Below are 19,754 nucleotides of genomic sequence, written 5' to 3'. Positions count from 1 at the left end.
AACATTCTCTAGGATCAGTTCAGTTCAGTGGCTAAGTCGTGTCCAACTCTTTGCAACCCCATGGACTGCAGCACGCCAGGCTTCCCAGTCCTTCACCAATGCCCAGAGTTTCCTCAAACTCATGTCCATTGAGTCAGTGATGCCATCCAACCATCTCAACCTCTATCATCTTCTTCTCCTGCCCTCAATCTTTCCCAGCATCAGGATCTTTTCCAATGAATCTGCTCATTACATCAGGTGGCCAAAATATTATAGCTTTGGCTTCAGCATCAGTCCTTTATATTCAGGGTTGATTTCCTTTAGGATTGACTGGTTTTATCTCCTTGCTGTTCAAGGGACTCTCAAGAGTCTTCTAAAGCATCAATTCTTTGGCACTCAGCCTTCATTATGGTCCAACTCTCACATCCATACACAATTACTGTAAAAACCATAGCTTTGACTATACAGACCTTTATCGGCAAAGTAATGTCTCTGCTTTTTAATATGCTGTCTAGATTTGTCATAGCTCTTCTTCCAAGGAGCAAGCATCTTTTAATTTCATGGCTGTAGTCACTGTCTGCAATGATTTTGGAGCCCAAGAAAATAAAATCTGTCATTATTTCCACTTTTTCCCCTCTATTTTCTTCATCTATTAAACAGGGCTAATAGGAATAACCACATTCCTTCATTGGCAAATACATTCTAAAATGCACACAAAGTGCTTACTTTGTGGGTCAACACTGGGTTCATTAAAGTGATGCTCTTATCAGTTGTATCATCAAATTTTCAGGACAATCTTAAAGATCTTTTCTTGACCCCAACACTTGAAGTCTCTAAATTTTGAGAACCAAAAATGCACCGAGTCTGTAGTGAGAATGGTTGAAACCACAAGCATTTGTCAGAGTGGAATTAATGACATAAAGCCACCCCTGGGGCTCTAGGAACCTGCCTGCTGTATTAAGCATGTCTTTTACTTCCCTTGCGGCTCAGCTGGTAAAGAATCCACCTGGAAAATCGAACCCTGGGTTCAATCCCTGGGTTAGGACGATGCCCTGGAGAAGGTAAAGGCTACCCATTCCAGTATTCTGGCCTAGAGAATTCCATGGACTGTATAGCCCATGGGGTCGCAAAGAGTCAGACAAGACTGAGCAACTTTCACATTCACTTTTCTTTCCGTATTCAGATGCTTTGACAGCTGGGGCTTGTGAATCCTGGAGGGACTGCCCTGCTCAGTTAACTCTGAGAGACAGTAAACAACTCATTGGAACTCACTTTTCAATGCAAACCATCAATACAGAGCTCACAGGGCAAACACCCTAGTCTTGGGTTCTCACACTGGGCTACTATCCCCCTGGCCTAATCACTCCAGAGCCAAATAGGCATCTGATGACTTAGGAAAGCCACTAAGCCCCAGAGCCTGCTGCAGGAATTCAAACTAACCAGTCCTCAGCCTGCTTACATGCCTTATACAGAAACCACAATAGAGGCTGTCCTCCCATTCCCCTTTCTGCCTCCTAACCACTCAGGGACTCCCCCTCGCTCCCAAGGGCCTTCCTCCCCAAGCCCATGTGTCCTTCTCTTAAAATCTTGGAGCATAACAAACTACTATTTCAGTGGCAGTTGCTTCCTGATCTGTGGGCCTCAACACATCTAAATAACAAAAAAACCTGTCTTTTAATATACCATCTTCCTCCAGGACTGAGCTGGGGAAGCAGGGTTTATATCTTCTCAGTTTACTCATCCATCTCCTGCATTAGATTTTGATAGAGACACCGCCTACATATATGGTTGCTGGATGGAAATCAAAATTCCCTTTCATTGCATATGGACCAGCAGCGCATGCTTGATGAGCAGATTCCATTTTCGTGAAAAGGAAAAGGCACTCCTTCCTGGAGCTGAGCACAGCTCAGCATGTGGCACTCTGGCTGGAGCACAGTCACACTTGAACCCTGGTTGGTGCCCTTGTCCAGTGCACAACGTGTACATCTGCATGTGGCAGGCCTCCGATCACCATGAGGATGACTTTCTTACTAACTCAGGCTGGCCAGAGCTCAGAAATGAAGGAGGGAAGAAGATGGGGAACAGGGAAAGAGGGACAGAAAGGATAAGGAGTGGTGAGGTTGAGGGTAGGAAAAAGAGAATGCAAAAATGATAAAATGCCAGTTCTAATTAATAAGGAAACAGCTATCCCCTTTGTCTACCTGCCCCCTGCCCACTTTAAACCTACATCCTCCAATTTTTCAAGTCAAGTCTTTTACTAGTTAGAATCAACCTTGATTTCTGGACTTGAACAATGCAGACCTAACTTAAAAAGGAGAAGTGCTTTCTTTCAGTAAAGGAACTTGCCTTTTATTCAGGGGAGCCACAGATTTAAACCCAGTTCTCGGATGCTTGGGGCTGGTGCACTGGGACGGCCCAGAGGGAGGGTATGGGGAGGGAGGAGGGAGGAGGGTTCAGGATGGGGAGCACGGGTATACCGCTGGCGGATTCATTTCGATGTTGGGCAAAATTAATACAATATTGTAAAGTTTAAAAATAAAATTAAAAAAAAAAAACAAAAACCCAGTTCTCTACATAGTCTAGTTTTAAGAATTACCAGTATTCTTTATTTTGTAGATTGCTATAGACTTCAAAGTTCATACACTAATAATACAGACACTGAAAATAAATACAATACAAAGATATTCTTAATAATGGGTGTTGTATTATTTTTCAATCTTCTCACTGGGAGGAAATCTACTCTACAAAGCCCTTCCTGAAGCTAAACTACTTAAAACTTAAAAGCAAAATATTATAGACTCCAGCTGTGAAATATTTTACTGTATTTAAAGAAAAAAAAGATATACAATTGTTCTCCAATATATTCTTCATAGAATTAAATAGACACACAAAATAAAAGAACCAGCTCTAAAACTTGAAGTCTCAAAAATTTTGAAAAATTTTGACTTGAGAATCACAGAAATGATAATAAATAAAAATGCAACAAGAAATGTTAATATAGTGAAAGACAGAGGGATTAGTAAGGATACTAAAGGAATGTAACCTAGTACAAATGAACCATGATATGTCTCTAGACAAGTTTATTCCAAGGCAGTAATCAACTTCCACAAACAGGAGGTGTAACACATCCAGAAAGAAATGTCAATGTTTCTAATAGCTGTTAAAATGCTTTCTTTAAATGTGGATCATTAAAAATCCAATAATCCAGTCTGTGGTTTCAGATTCCCCCCACCCCATCCCACCCCAGTGCACATACAAAAAACCTACTCACGAAATTAAAAGACTCTTGCTTCTTGGAAGAAAAGCTATGACTAACCTAGACAACATATTAAAAGCAGAGACTTCACTTAGCCAACAAAGGTCTGTACAGTCAATGCTATGGTTTTTCCAGTAGTCACATATGGATGGATGTGAGAGTTGGACCATAAAGAAGGCTGAGCATCAAAGAATTGATGCTTTTGAACTGTGGTGCTGGAGAAGACTCTTGAGAGTCCCTTGAACAGCAAGGAGATCAAACCACTCAATCCTAAAGGAAATCAACCCTGAATATTCATTGGAAAGACTGATGTTGAAGCTGAAGCTCCAATACTTTGCCACCTGATGCGAAGAGCCAACTCATTGGAAAAGACCCTGATGCTGGGAAAGATTGAAGGGAGGAGGAAAAGGGGGCAACAGAGGATGAAATGGTTGGAATACATCACTGACTCTATGGACATGAGTCTGAGCAAACTCCGGGAGATAATGGAGGACAGGGAAGCCTGGCGTGCTGCAGTCCATGGGGTCACAAAGAGTCGGACCCAATTTAGTGACTGAATAGCAACAAATAAAAAACTGGGCAATCTTACCATCCAGGTTCTCTCCTGCTGACATTGTGGAAATACTCTAGCCTCAAGTTTGACGTTCCTTTGCCTAATGGCAACACTGGAAACCAGGTATGAGGTGTATCACAATTGTCATAACACAGTACTTACTTTGAGCATGAAGTAGCAACCAGATTGGCTTAGCTAGAAAAAGACCTGGATTTTAGACTCTGCTCTGGCACTAACTGTAAGGTGAAGTCAAATCACTTCACCTCTCCATATATCTTCATTTTCTAACCTGGGAACAGTTCTATTTGTGGACAGTTTAAAATAGAGTAATCAGAATTACATGAATATCTATAGCTTTTCTTGGTAGAGATAATAATAAACTGGACTAATCCATGATGATTTTTATCGCTATGAAACAATTTTGCTTCTCTTCCTTTGAAATATAGAATAGGCTATGATAGTGTGATAGAACAAGAAACACATATTTGGTCTTCTTCCTGGTTCCTGACACAGAGCTTCCATAATCCTTAGAATTTTCTAAGTGATGGGAATGAAAGGAGCATCTTTTATTATTCATAATAAGCCCCTTCCAGCCACCCAAGAGTTCATGCTAATGAGGTGACTCCTGGTTTACACCTACATAGCTTCAAAATGGGGGCTTATTCTAACATTGTAAATCAACTATATTCCAATATAAAATAAAAAATAAAAAGAATAGGGGTTGACTGTCAGAAGAACAAACTATGTGATCAAAAAGTTGAAACTTTCACCCCCAACCCTGACCTCTGGGAGGGGAGACAGGCTGAAGACTGAATTAATCACCAATGACGAAGGATTGCATCTGTCATGCGTATGTAAAGGGAGCTCCATGAAAATCCAAAAGGATGAGGTTTAGAGAGCTTTGGTGTTGGTGAATGTATTAGGGCGCTGGGAGGGTGACACACGAGAGACTGCAGGATGCTGCACCCACCCTCCCCCACAAAAATGTGCCCTATGCGTCTCTTCCATCTGGTTCTTCCTGAGTTGTGTCCTTTATAACAAATTGGTAACAGTAGGTAAACTTTTCCTGATATCTGTGAGCTGTTCTAGCAACTTATCAACCCTGAGGGGTGGGGTTGTGGACCTGTCAATTTATAGCCTGTAGATCAAAAGCACAAGGGCCCAGATTTGTGACGGGTGTCTGAAGTGGGGGATGGGAGGAGAAGGGATAGGTTTGTGGAACTGATCCCTTTACTTGTGGGATCTGTGCTGCTGCTGCTAAGTTGCTTCAGTCGTGTCTGACTCTGTGCGACCCCATAAACGGCAGCCCACCAGGCTTCTCCATCCCTGGGATTCTCCAGGCAAGAACACTGGAGGGGTTGCCATTTCCTTCTCCAATGCATGCAAGTGAAAAGTGAAAGTGAGGTCACTCAATCGTGTCCGACTCTTAGTGACCCCATGGACTATAGCCTACCAGGCTCCTCCATCCATGGGGTTTTCCAGGCAAGAGTACTGGAGTGGGGTGCCATTGCCTTCTCTGGGGATCTGTGCTAACTCTGGGTAATTAGTGTCAACATTGTATTAAATTACAGGACATCTCATTAGTATCTGCATAGAAATGAAGAATTCCTTGGTTTGGAAAAATCCCACATTTGGTTCCAGAAATGTTGCAAGTAGAAACAGATTATACACAGTACAGGCTAAGATAGTTGTGGACACCTTAATGAATCTTGTGAGTCCCTTGGACTGCAAGGAGATCCAACCAGTCCATTCTAAAGGAGACCAGTCCTGGCTGTTCATTGGAAGGACTGGTGCTGAGGCTGAAACTCCAATACTTTGGCCACTTCATGCAAAGAGTTGACTCATTGGAAAAGACCCTGATGCTGGGAGGGATTGGGGGCAGAAGGAGAAGGGGACGACAGAGGATGAGATGGCTGGATGGCATCACCGACTCGATGCACATGAGTTTGGGTGAACTCCGGGAGTTGGTGATGGACAGGGAGGCCTGGCGTGCTGCAATTCATGGGGTTGCAAAGAGTTGGACAGGACTGAGTGACTGAACTAACTCACTCACTCACTAATGAATTTGTTACACATTAATACAAGTGTATAAAAATACTATTCGCTGGGGAAAACAGTTCATGTTTGACTACTAGCATATAAAATGGCAAACCATCAATGCCAGATACAGTCACAAATAAATAAAGTAAAAAAAAAACTGTACACAGCTAATTATTTCCGACTATAGTTATATGAGTCTGAGTGAATTCCGGGAGTTGGTTATGGACAGGGAGGCCTGGCGTGCTGTGATTCATGGGGTCGCAAAGAGTCGGACACGACTGAGCGACTGAACTGAACTGAACTGATAGTTATAACAAAGCAAGAACCCCTAGAATTACTATTGGAATGTTTAGATTTAAGCAAGCTAGCCTGTTACTCTTTATCCTTTCTCCCTCTGCATGACTGAAGTCACTGAGATGGTCAGACTCTTTCAAAAACATGTTCTTCAGCATCCCAGGATACATTGTCTAAGATTCTATCACCTGTTTTGAGAACGTGTCTTAATTAGGGCAACATGGTGAAGAGGAACAAACCAAAGCATTAGAATTTGATAGACCTAGCCTGGAATCAACCCCTTGACGTCTATGATCTTGGACAAGCTATTTAATTTGTCAGACATGACTTAGCAAGTGAACAATAACAAAAACCTTTAGGTTTCTTGTATAAAATAGGAGTAATAATAGAGAGTTTGGTTGTTGTGGGAATTAGATATAAGGCATAGGTATATGTTCAATAAATGCTAGCCACGTATAATATTTACACAGCTTGATTTTTGCTTATAGACATACAATTACTCCATGAGTATTCATTTCTTTTCCCAACTATACTATAGGTTCAATGAGCCAAAATCTTTGCTTTTGAGTGGTTCACAAACTAGTAGACCAGTTGGAATAAGGTAGTGTCAAATCTATTTTCACACCCCCAGAATCATGGGCACGTTAAGAGTTCCCAATGTCCCTAAGAGGAAGAAATAAGATTGTTTTGATCACAAAGAAAATAGTGGCCATCAGACTACCACTGTGACAGGAGAGAGCTGGGTGAAGGGTTCCTGAGTGGTTTATCTCTGAAGGGAGTGTGGGTGTCCACAGAATGGAGAATGAGGTCCCAGGCTGGACTGGGCTATGAAGAGAATTAGAAGTTTGGGGGAAATGGTGGATTATGGATGCATGTGTGCATGCAAGTTGCTTCAACTGTGTCTGACTCTTTGTAACCCCATGAACTGTAGCCCACCAGGCCTCTTTGTCCATGGGGATTCTCCAGGCAAGAACACTGGAGTGGGTTGCCATGCCCTTCTCCAGGGGATCTTCCCGATCCAGCAATCAAACCCGCGTTTCCTGTGCCTCCTGCATTGCAGGCAGATTCTTTACCACTGAGCCACTGGGGAAGCCTGGATTATGGATAAGTAGAGACAAATTTGAACATATTTATATGTCAGGGGCTTTTTAGTGAAGTTAATGGAAAATGAGAAGCACGAGGAGGTTATCAGAGTAGAAGCAGTTCAGAGAGCCAAATTGGGCTTTGCAAGGCTCAGAAAAGAGCAACTTTCATGCAGAAGACCTGAACAGATGCAACCGAATTTCATTGTACAGCAGTGAGCTCTGGCCTGGTACTATCACTGAGGGTTTTGAAATATTTTTGTAAGTATGAGATTATAATTCTCAAAAATGTATATTATTTGAAAGTATATCTGTTTTATATTAAGGACAGATGACTTTATATCTCTACAGAGCAATTCTTTCAAGAACCTAAATTGAGAAACTGCTAGAAATTATAGGACTGCACTTATACACCATGTTGGTGTTTTACCTAAACAGTCACAACCACCACCTTTAAACATTCCTAAGATTAATGGCAGGAGCTGTCAGCCAGAGAAATGACAGTTCTTCCGTATTAGCAGAAAGAACATGGTCACAAAGGTAAATGATGTCTAGTTACCAAATTAATTTTCAATTCAGCAAAGTCCATGAAAACAGAGACCTTTCTTAGGCCTGGATCTGACAGTTATCTCCATATAATAATCGGTTGCTTAAAGCTCAAAAGGAAGAGAATGTGAAGCAATAAACACAGCTCTTTCTGTCTCCACACACAGGGCTGCATGCTTCTAAAGAGGGATCCACCTAACAAAAATATCTTTGGGAACCAGTAGAGCAGCAATGGGAACTGAGTCTATTTTTCCAAGTTCTTTCCTGAGTTCTAATTAGACTTTGAAAATTCCATAATGAGAATAAGTAAAAAAACTAACAATAAGCCGCCTAAGAGGATATCTACCTGTATGTATACCCGCACCTTTGAATTTTATTCCTAAGAGCTTTAAGATATGAAAGGACATCTGCTGTATTTATTATATACAGATATCTTAAGGGATCTTTCCTTTTAAAAAAATTTAAATGCTTTACTCCAAGATTTGTCTTCCTTTCAGCTTTCCATATTTGAGGAGGCAAGCTTATCATCAGTCCTATAAATCAACCCTGGCACCAGCAACAAATGTTAGTAGGTGTTGGAATTGTCTCAGAAGAAGACAGAAAGCTAAACTCTAGGGAAACATCCATTTATAGCTCAAATCCATCTGAGTGGCAGATGTACAAAAGAACAGAGAAAGGGGACCAAAACTCACTGTAAAAGCATTCTACCATGGTGCCCATACATTACATGATGTACAAAAAATACTATATAACTCTCTATTGGTATAGTCAATTTTTTTGTTACTTCATCTCTTATTTATTTCAAACCTGCTACCCATATGTACTTTTTCTTCTGTTTCTCACTTGCTATTCTCCTCAGTTATCACAACCATTTAGTTAAGGAATCTCTGATCTTCTACAGGGGGTGAGGAGAGGCAAAAAGCCAGGCACACGGTCTCAAAACTTATTGAAAAACTTTCTCCTTAGGGAAAAACCCTGTTTAAAATAAATACTTTATTTCATGTGTCTTGCCATGTTGGGCTGTGTGCTAAACATAACTCTTGGCGCTGAAAACACAAGGTCTGAGGAGATTAAATAGACACTTTACAAAATTTAGCTGGGGCATTATGAAGGGACTAAACCTAAGCTTTCTCTATATTATGCTTTAAAATGACCAGGGCAGGCTGCTTCCTGTGACCTGAAAAGGCTAGTTTCAGTTTGCCTATTTTGTGGATTAGAAAAGTGGCGGAGAAGGTCTCAGAGACGTGCTCCAGGTCACACAGCCATACAAGACTGCGCCAGACTTTCTACTGAGTGTTCCTTACCATACAGACAGACATTTGGGTTTTCTTTCTTCTAAAGAGTCTTAAGAAGCATCAGATGACAACAAGGTCTAATTCAGTCTCCACACCTTAGAGAGGCATCACTCGCTTGGCCTCTGACCTAGAACGTGCTGTGGCAAAGAACCTGGCAAGGGAGGCTGACGGACCCCCGTGGGATCAGAACAAGGCAGAAAGCGTGTGCCTCACACACATACATGGTCGATGTCCTAGGCTGAAGGATGCTGTTGGTTCAAAGTCACTTACCCAAATCTGAAGCTTAATTCTCTTTTCATTTTTGAATACAGTTTTGACTTTGAAATCGATCCCAACTGTGCTGACGAACGCAGATGTAAAGGAGTCATCTGCGTAACGGAAGAGAAAAGATGTCTTCCCCACGCTGCTATTGCCAATGATGAGCAGTTTGAACATGTAGTCAAAGTTCTGATCAGAGGAGTCTTTCTGGCCATACCTGGCATCTTGGGCAGAGGCCATCTGTGGGGAAAAAACAAAAGAGGTGTGGATGAGTCTTCCGTTTGCTATGAAGCTAGCAGCACATTCATTATTGGCCTTGCCAGAAACAGATGTCAGACCACTTAGGAGACAAGTTGAGAGAGCTCCCCAGCCTTCCTCTGATGCTGGTATCCATGGCAATAATTCCCTGCTGGAAGACAGAAAAGCAAATCTTACGGCTCTTTCCAGCTGTGTTAGTGTTTGTCACTGCTCAGCATTCAGAACAAATCAAAGACACCAAAGGAGATGTAACATGAAACGTGAAGATATGAGGGCATGCAGATTCTGGAACTTTGTAATTCCAGTGACAGCGACTCCAAAGTGGCTGAACAGCAGGGTGCTTTTTCCTGAGTTATCTGAATTATTAGGGTCTCTCTTATTTTCTAGGGAAGCATACCCAAAGCCTATCTCTATTTCATCTATCGATATCACTTTAAGTCAACATCTTTACATACATGATCAATCTCTTTCAAATAAAAAATAATGATAATGACAAATACATATGGTTCAAACAATGTGCCAGGAACTGTTAACCCTCATCACAACCCTGTAAGTGGGTGCCTTTATTATTTACGTATTAAAAGGAGACAGTTGAGGCTCCGAGATACTAAGTAATTTGCTCAATTTCACACACTTTGTAAGTAGTAGAGGCAGGATTCAAATCAACCAGTGTGGTGCCAGGGCTCATGTTCTTAACACCTCCCAGCCCAGTTCCCAAAGAGAACTAAGGAAATAAGCACATATGCTCTAAAGACAATGTGGGAAAGATTCATTGCAGATGCATTCATGAAGAACTCTACCTGGTTCAAACCTTGCTTCCACCACTTACTGGCTCTGGAATATTGAGGTTTTTTTTTTTTTTTTTTTAATCAGTGTACCTCAGTTTCCTCTCTTCTACAAAATGGAAAAAAAAGTACAATCCAACCTGAAACACTTGTGAAAATAACCGATGGTAAATCTGTATGACAGATGTATAAAGAAACCAGCATAGAATAAAGAATAATCTCTATAATAATTAAAAATCCTCTGGGTGGATTTTCCCTCACCTTTTTTCGATGACCATTTTAACATCTATCAAAAACCCTGCTGCATTCCTCTAAGTGACATCTGCCTCCATATAGAAACGAGGCGGTTAGAAGGGTAAATCCCACTGATCAGTGCATTTACCCGATTATCTTTGCTGATGCTATGAATTCTTTGTTTGCTGTGCTCTTCAATACAGTAGCTACTAGTCACATATGCCTGTATATATTTAAACTAAATAAAATTAAAATTTAGTTCCTCATTCACATTAGCCACGTGTCAAATGCACAAGAGCTACTTGAGGTCAGTGGCTACAACACTGGATAGTGCAGGTCCAGGGCACTCATAACTGCAGAAAGTTCTATTGTCTGTCTAAAGTCCTTGGCTAGACAGTCTTTTTTCATTCCTTATAAAATCTGATTAATAAGTGTATCCTTCTGTTGCTGGTGGTTTACTTGCTAAGTCGTGTCCGACTCTTGCGACATCATGGACTGCAGCCCACCAGGCTCCTGGGTCCGTAGAATTTTCCAGGCAAGAATACTGGAGTGGGTTGCCATTTTCTTCTCCAGCAGATCTTCCTAACCTGGGGATTGAACCTGGGTCTCCTGCACTGCAGGCAGATTCTCTACCAACTGAGCTACCAGGGAAATCCCATCTCTCTATTAGGGGGACGGCAAAGAGGTGCCAAAAATACATAGAAGAAATATACAAAATAGATCTTCATGACCCAGATAACCATGTTGGTGTGATACTACCTAGAAACAGACATCCTGGAATGTGAAGTCAAATGAGCCTTAGGAAGCCTCACTATGAACAAAGCTAGGGGAGGTGATGGAATTCCAGTTGAGCTATTTCAAACCCTAAAATATGATGCTGTGAAAGTGCTGCACTCAATATGCCAGCAAATTTGGAAAACTCAGCAGTGGCCACAGGACTGGAAAAGGTCAGTTTTCATTCCAATCCCAAAGAAAGGCAATGCCAAAGAATGCTCAAACTACCGCACAATTGCACTCATCTCACACCCTAGCACAATAATGCTCAAAATTCTCCAAGCCAGGCTTCAACAGTACATGAATCGTGAACTTCCAGAAAAGGCAGAGGAACCAGAGATCAAATTGCCAACATCCACTGGATCATCAAAAAAACACAAGAGTTCAAGAAAAACATCTACTTCGGCTTTATTGACTATGCCAAAGCCTTTGACTGTGTGGATCACAATAAACTGTGCGAAATTCTGAAAGAGATGGAAATACCAGACAACCTGACCTGCCTTTTGAGAAATTTGTATGCAGGTCAGGAAGTAACAGTTAGAACTGGACATGGAACAACAGACTAGTTCCAAATAGGTGAAGGAATATGTCAAGGCTGTATATTGTCACCCTGCTTATTTAACTTATATGCAGAGTACATCATGAGAAACGCTGGGCTGGAAGAAGCACAAGCTGGAATAAAGATTGCCAGGAGAAATACCAAAAACCTCATGCAGATGACATGCACATGACACCACCCTCATGGCAGAAAGCAAAGGAGAACTAAAGAGCCTCCTGATGAAAGTGAAAGAGGAGAGTGAAAAAGTTGACTTAAAACTCAACATTCAGAAAACTAAGATCATGGCATCTGGTCCCATCACTTCATGGCAAATAGATGGGGAAGCAATGGAAACAGTGACAGACTTTATTTTTGGGGATTCCAAAATCACTGCAGATGGTGACTGCAGCCATGAAATTAAAAGACGCTTGCTCCTTGGAAGAAAAGTTATGACCAATCTAGACAGCATATTAAAAAGCAGAGAAACTACTTTGCCAACAAAGGTCCATCTAGTCAAACCTATGGTTTTTCCAGTAGTCATATATGGATGTGAGAGTTGGACTATAAAGAAAGCTGAGCACTGAAGAAATGATTCTTTTGAACTGTGGTGTTGGAGAAGACTTGAGAGCCCCTTGGACTGCGAGGAGATCCAACAAGTCCATCCTAAAGGAAGTCAGTCCTGAATATTCATTGGAAGGACTGATGCTGAAGTTGAAACTCCAATTCTTTGGCCACCTGATGAGAAGAACTGACTCATCTGAAAAGACCCTGATGCTGGGAAAGATTGAGGGCAGGAGGAGAAGGGGATGACAGAGGATGAGATGGTTGGATTGCATCACCGACTCGATGGACATGAATTTGAGTAATCTCCGGGAGTTGGTGTGGACAGGGAAGCCTGGCGTGCTGCAGTCCACAGGGTTGTAGAGTTGGACATGACTGAGCAACTGAACTGAACTGAGAGAGAAAAGCCCCAGAAGACAGTTGAACACTAGAAACAATATATAGTGCTCAGTCTCATCTGAGACCACATTGGCTGCTAAAATCAGAGATATGTAAAACAACTGAGGGAAAGAGAAAAGGAGAGATGGTGCAATAATGTATTTCCTTTTTAGAAATATTGCCGGTAGGAGAACACAACCATATGAGCAAGAATAAAGGCAAAAAGAAAATCTGTATATATTATTAAATTTAAGGACAGTAAACATTCTGATTGCATTTCACACTTTCTTAATAAATATAAGCTTAAACATTTTTCTATCTTACATCCACGAAACCACACATATGTCTTCAGTAAATACGACTGTAATGATTGCTTACCAGTGGGAAAAACTAGGCCAGTAAAACAGGCATGTATCATCATTCTCCTTTCTGACCCAGGAATCTACATGCTAAGGTAAACTTCCCCCAACACAAGCAGTCTGCCAAGAACAAAAATAGGATTATAATTCTTGACTATTGGTTTGAACAATGATGTCTTGCTCTGACAAATTTTGACACCCCAGAAAGCCAGGTAACTGTTTTGTTTGACACTTCTATTCCTCCAGACATAAGCCTTTCACCAATTAAGACTCCCCCCTTATGGAGGTGCTAAGCTTCACCAGGCCTGCAATTGGTCTTTGTTAAGAAGATCTTTTTACCATCTTTTATGTGAACTAGCCCAGAGACTAGGTTCTGAATTAAGCATGTTCAGTTAAGCCATAGTCGGAAAACAACTCTATGAGTATCCTAGACCTGCTCATTTTCTCAGCCTGATTACCTACCTACCAATACCCTGAGGTGGGATTCTAACTGATTCCTGTGGATTTCTAGGCTGCCTTGAAAGAAAATGTGATAAAGAAAGCTGATCGATCCCAAGTCCTAGTCCAAAATTAGACCAACTCCAAAACCTGCAGAAATATAGGCATCATCATGATATGCACTTTTTAAATGTAACTGTAGAGATTTACACAGAGGAAACCATACTGGAATTTTCTCCAGCATAAGAAATAGAAGATGTTCAATTTTAAAGGCTGATTATACCAGTTGCAGTGGCAGCAGATAATGTGGCAGGAGTACAGAGGATGAGCGAGGATGAGGCTGGTGGATACGTGGATCTAGATCCTCCAAAGGATTAATTAGAAGAGTCTGTCAACCTGTTAACCTTGAAGATGGTACATGGTTTCTTTAAACTATTTCCTGATTTATATCCCCAAAAGGATTCATCCAACTCTTTGAGACCCCATGAACTGTAGCTCACAGGCTACCCTGGCCATAGAATTCTCCAGGCAAGAATGCTGGAGGGGGTTGCCATTCCCTTTTCCAGGGAATCTTCCCTTCTCCAGGGATCAAACCCTGGTCTCCTGCATTGCAGGCAGATTCCTTATCATCTGCGTCACCAGGGAAGCCCCATAAGATTCACAGTGAGTCCCAAAGATGTGCATTCAGAATGCATATGTGTTTCATTAAACTTTGGAATAATGAAACAAATCCTGGCGTATAGAATGGAGTAGACCGCCCTAATCTTGCTGAGGATAGAAATGAAGCGATTTTTATTTACAAAACAGAAACAGTCACAAATGTAGAAAACAATCTTACAGTTACCAGGAAGGAAAGGGGGAGAGGGATAAATTGGATGATTGGGATTGACATATACACACTAGTACAAAGCAGGTAACTAATGAAGACCTACTGTATAGCACAGGGATCTCAACTCAATCCTCTGTAATGGCCTGTATGGGGAAAAAGCCTGAGAGAGTGGATATACGTATAACTGACTCATTGTGCTGTACACCTGAGAGCAACGTCACATTGTAAGTCGACTATACCCCAGTAAAAAATGAAGCGATCTGACAGCATATGAATGTCAAAGGAACAGACAGTCACTACGTAAGTTTGCCTACACTTTTAAATACGTTCATGTGAACGTTTCTGAAATGTTCATGGGAAAATATGAAAACGTGAGTGGGCATGAAGGAAGTCCCAGAGAGTGAACTGGATTTTATAAAAGATAGATATAAGAAAAGCCTTTTAATTGTATTAATCTTAAATTAATTAAAAGAATCATAGAGTGGGAAAGACTGTTGAGGGTTGTCCTTCTTCAACTTATCACAGTCTCCCTCTTGCTGGCATGACGCTGGTATTCAAGCCTAGCCCTTCCCATCAAGTGACAGAAAGTTCACTGGGCTGTGAAACAGCCTACTTCATTGATGAACAACTACAATTGTTAAAAGTTTCTTCCATAAATTTGAGCTAAAATCTACTTCCCTATAGCTTCTGTTCATGTGTTCTGCCTTACGAATCAAAGAGAGTTGACTCGTTTACTCATTTACATTACTCATTTACTCTCCTCCTGACTGGATAATCTCAGCTTCTTTAGCCCCTCTGTTCCACATGGGACGTGCTCAAAGCAGCCCACATATCTAGGTTAAAGCTGACATCTCTGCAAATGTCAAAATCCCACGCATGGCTCCTACAATTGGTCACAATATTCCAGATATTTATCTAGTCAGTGCAGAGTATAATAATATCCTTATGTCCTATCACACTTGACTTAACCATAAAGTAATTCTCAAATGTTCAGCGCCTTTTTTCACATTCACTGTTAAAAACATGGGTCTCCCTATCCTGATCCTATGCTTTGGCAATGTACTTTTTAATGAAAGTGTCAACCTTTATATGTTTTCTATTACACTTCCTTTTGCTTGTTTCGATTTCCAATTCTGTTCTGTTCTGATAACTTTATGTCCTTTCATCAAAAATATTAGTTATCCCTTCCAGATCTATGTCATTCCTAAGTTTAATCAGTATGCATTTTATATATACTCACTTAAGATGCTAATCAAAATGCTAATAAGGTGGTAGACAAATAACAATGAATTTTTTTTACCCTGCTGAATATATAAATCTATGAATGAGACCTCTACCATATGTCCTTAAGGACCTTGGCAAGTTTGAAGCAAATTTTTAACCTCTGGGAGTTAGCGCCTTGCAAAGTCACTGTGCTGGCCCTCTGGGTGTCCCTTGGTTCAATAGCAAGTGAACAGATCATAGGTTTAATTTATGTGTCATTTTTAATTTCAATTATAGTTTCCCCAGAAGTCCTACTGACCAGGGACCAAGCAGATTACCTTTGACGAACACAGGCAACCACAGTCTACTTCAGAATTGTTGAACATTAGCTCTTCCAAATAAATAAGAAAGCCAAATTATCTGCAGGAATTCCCTTGGGTGCTTAAGAAACTAAACTACACTAAGCCATTTTGTGCATCTGATGAGAAAAACAGAAAGAAGTCATTTTAAATGTACTATGTTCCATCAACTACTACTGGTAACAGCCTGAAGGTCAATGGGAAGAAGAATGAGGGTAAATTATCCAGAAAATGAAATGCAATTCTTTGAAACTGGAAGACTGAAAGTAAGGATGGGCCTTATATATGAGAAGCATGGAAATACATAAATTAGTTTCAAGTCTCAGTTGTTACCTAAGGGAAAAGAAAAGGGTAATAAAAGGAATTATTTCTGAGATTTCCAAAGGTAAGACTAAATCTTAAAAAACCAAGAGGGAAAATATTAAAACACAGGATTTTCAAACACCTGTCACCTGGCCCCTGGTGGTTTCTCCTGGCGAAGGGCTCCTCTGTGCTTGGTTTGCCTGCCTCTGTGCTTGTCTCTTCAGAATGGATTGTAACTGTGATGTTCTTTGCAGTCTCCAGCCAACAATTTCTCTGTGTGTCTGCTACTGTTTGCTCTGGCGAGAGCCAGTGGAGAAGCAATAAACACTATCCATATCACTGCAGACCCATCACCACTGCGCTGAAAAGATGCTATCCAGGGACCTGGAAGTTGCCAGGACATTAGAGGGTAAATAGTGGTTTTTCCAACCCTGGTTTCTGAAGTAAAGGACCTAGGAAGTAAAGTAGCATTGGGAAATTGTCTCTTTTCTTTGTGTTGGAAGGGAATGAATTACTATTTCATGGGACTCCTGGGGAATGTAAATGATGATACACCAAATTATAGTTACACTTCCAAGATGCAAGTTGCTCTAAGTTTTAAGGATATTCCTCAAGCTCAGTTTCACAGACATTCTTGCAGACTGCATCTGGATCTCTATTCCATGCATAGGTTCTTTAGTACATGTGGAAAACACACAGCGGATGCACAGGAAAATGGTAAAATAACTGCACCAGCTCTTACAGACACTGTACTACATGCTTTACACATATTATCACATCTCATCCTTTCACTGCCCCCAGATATCAATATCTACCTGTTAGCACCCCCGTGTTAGAGGAACTGAATGTCCTGAGTGTATTTCAGAAAGGCCACCTTTCCTCAGCCCCCGATAGAAGCATAAGGGAATTTTTTTCCCAACCTTAACTATGAGAGTTTAGCAGAGCTCTTGAAGGTAAAATTCTAAACTTTGTGAGGCCCCCTGGAGTTTTTATTTCTTAGACTTGTCCACATGGCACCTCTAGCAATTCATCAACTACAGGCTACATTTTCTTCATCAATTACATTTAGGTTTTCCTCCCATAGTACTGATCCCTGTGGAGGCTTCTATTCCAGTAAACTGTGATTCTCCCCAGTCTGGTGGCAGCATTTTCCCCTGTGACCTCAATTCTCCGATGTATCTAAGAAGAGTTGTTAATTTTCAGTTTGTTCAGCTTTTCTCTTATATGAGGATAGGAGTGACCACTTCCAAGTTCCCTCTATACTGAGCAGGAAACTTGAAGCCATTATCCCCATTTTAAAGACAAAATTAAGAGTATCCGAAAAGAGCTGAAGTAGAAGGGGGTCCCTGTTTTTCAACAGGATATCCTGATTTCTCCGTGTACTGACTGAACCTTCATGACCTGGAGCAAATGGGTTATAATGTACTGTATAACAGAGAGAACTCTACTAAATATTCTGCAAAACCTAAATGGAAAAAGAATCTGAAAAAGAATGAATATACATATAACTGAATCACTATGCTGTATACCTGAAATTAACATAACATTGTAAATCAACTATACTCCAAAATTAAAAAAAAAAAGAACTACAGACATGCAGGCTCACCTATTTCACTCTTCTCTTCATCAAACCAACAAGTTTCAATCACAGAGAATATTGAAAGAGGTATGGGTCCTTCTTTTTCCCACTTCTAGGGAAAAAAATCCATTCCTCTGTTGAAGAGAGGCAAGAGCTAAACTTTTTAAATTTTTAAATTTATTGTAACACTTTTCACACCTCCTTTGAAATCTATAGATGTTTGTTACCACAGTGTCAAGAAAAAGGAAATGAAGTTTATCAAAACCTGTAAAAATGGTTCCTATTAGTATCAAACACAGAGAACCAGTGTTCTCAGCCCAAGCTGTAGTTCACTCCTGATTCCTGGCGTGTTACAGATGGTTCCTGGTGGTGGAGAGCCTGCAGAGGGCTGTGAAGCAGAGGGAGAAGGGGATGCTCAGATCACAGAGAGAAGACTGTGAGCATGATCTCCTGTGAAGGGATGGTGGCTGGGAGAGCTCCGCTCCACTCCAGTGATTCAGTGCTGACAGCTGCAATGAAGCAGAGCCCAGCCCAGTAACTCCTGCACATCCTCATGGATGCTGAAGCCAGAAGGTCATTAGTGCAGTCCTAGGGAGCCTAGAAAATCCCATGGACGGAGGAGCCTGGTGGGCTGCAGTCCACGGGGTCGCTAGAGTCGAACATGACTGAGCGACTTCACTTTCAATTTTCACTTTCATGCATTGGAGAAGGAAATGGCAACCCACTCCAGTGTTCTTGCCTGGAGAATCCCAGGGACAGGGGAGCCTGGTGGCCTGCTGTCTACAGGGTCACACAGAGTCGGACATGACTGAAGTGACTTAGGAGCAGCAGCAGCAGGGAGCTGGGGAGCACCTAGCTGCTGGTAACCCAAGCTTTATAATCAAAGCACAAAAAGAGAAACACTATTGTACTTCTTTACTACCAGCTCTGAAATTATGTGCAGCAGACACATTTGTGAAAAAGAGCATTCCACATTCTTGGTGTGATGTGGATATAGATAAAGAGCACATGCTCTTGGGTCAGGTTGCCTGAGAAGGAATCCTAGATCTGCTACTTGTACAAACTTGGGCAAGGTTTTTGTTTTAACAATCATAAGCTACAATTTCCTCATCTAGAAAATAGGAATGATAGTGAAATCATCAAAGTAAAAGTGTTGGCATGTGTAAAGTCCTTGAATAGAACATCCATAATCATCTTTCTTATTCCTCTTGTTATATTGAAATGATATAGAAGCCACTCACCTTCTCCCAATTCTTACTCTTGCTGCTATCTGAAATGGAAATGGTTGATTTTATAGGATATAATCCCTCTCATTTCCTAACTTTAAAGTGCAAGGGACTTTGATACCCAATATCCCAACTCTGTACAGCTTAATAATTAGCAAAATAAACACCTTATGTTTACTCTCTCATTTTATTTTATTTTTTTATTATTATTTTTTCTGTTTCTTGTAACATTCTTTTTTTTTACTCTCTCATTTTAATATTATGGCATGGAACAAAGAGCAGTCATCAAAACACTTTTCGTGATAGAAGCTGACACTCTGCGTACCTGTATGCAGACAGAAGTGTCCTGTAGTCTGGAGAGACTGTGGGGAGGGCAATGTGGCCAGTGGTCATGTGACCTGTCCTATGACACTGCCTGCCACCCAATAATTTTGGAGAGTTTTTCTTTTTAACTAAATTTACAAAACCCTTGGGTGTGCAGACTTTTGTGGAAATTGAAAGTGGGCTAATAAGCGGGCAGGATCCAAATAAAGTGAAAATGATAGTTGCCCAGTCATGTCCAACTCTTTTTGACCCCATGGACTATGCAGCCCTCTGGGCTCCTCTGTCCATAGAATTCTCCAGGCA

At 41.1% G+C, this 19,754-nt stretch overlaps 1 protein-coding gene across 1 annotated transcript in view; it reads right to left on the bottom strand.

The window, feature by feature from the left end:
- Positions 1–19,754, bottom strand: part of RAB3C (RAB3C, member RAS oncogene family) — a 145,562-nt gene that overhangs the window by 110,581 nt on the left and 15,227 nt on the right. The window contains exon 2 of the mRNA XM_005889046.2: positions 9,316–9,543. Within this exon, the coding sequence (XP_005889108.2) occupies positions 9,316–9,543 (228 nt within the window). The remainder of the gene's footprint in view (positions 1–9,315; positions 9,544–19,754) is intronic.

Source organism: Bos mutus, chromosome 20 (genome assembly GCF_027580195.1).
Source record: "Bos mutus isolate GX-2022 chromosome 20, NWIPB_WYAK_1.1, whole genome shotgun sequence".
Classification (NCBI taxonomy): Eukaryota; Metazoa; Chordata; class Mammalia; order Artiodactyla; family Bovidae; genus Bos; species Bos mutus.
The sequence above is the reverse complement of the archived record's forward strand: the minus strand, read 5'-3'. Positions and strand labels throughout refer to the sequence as shown.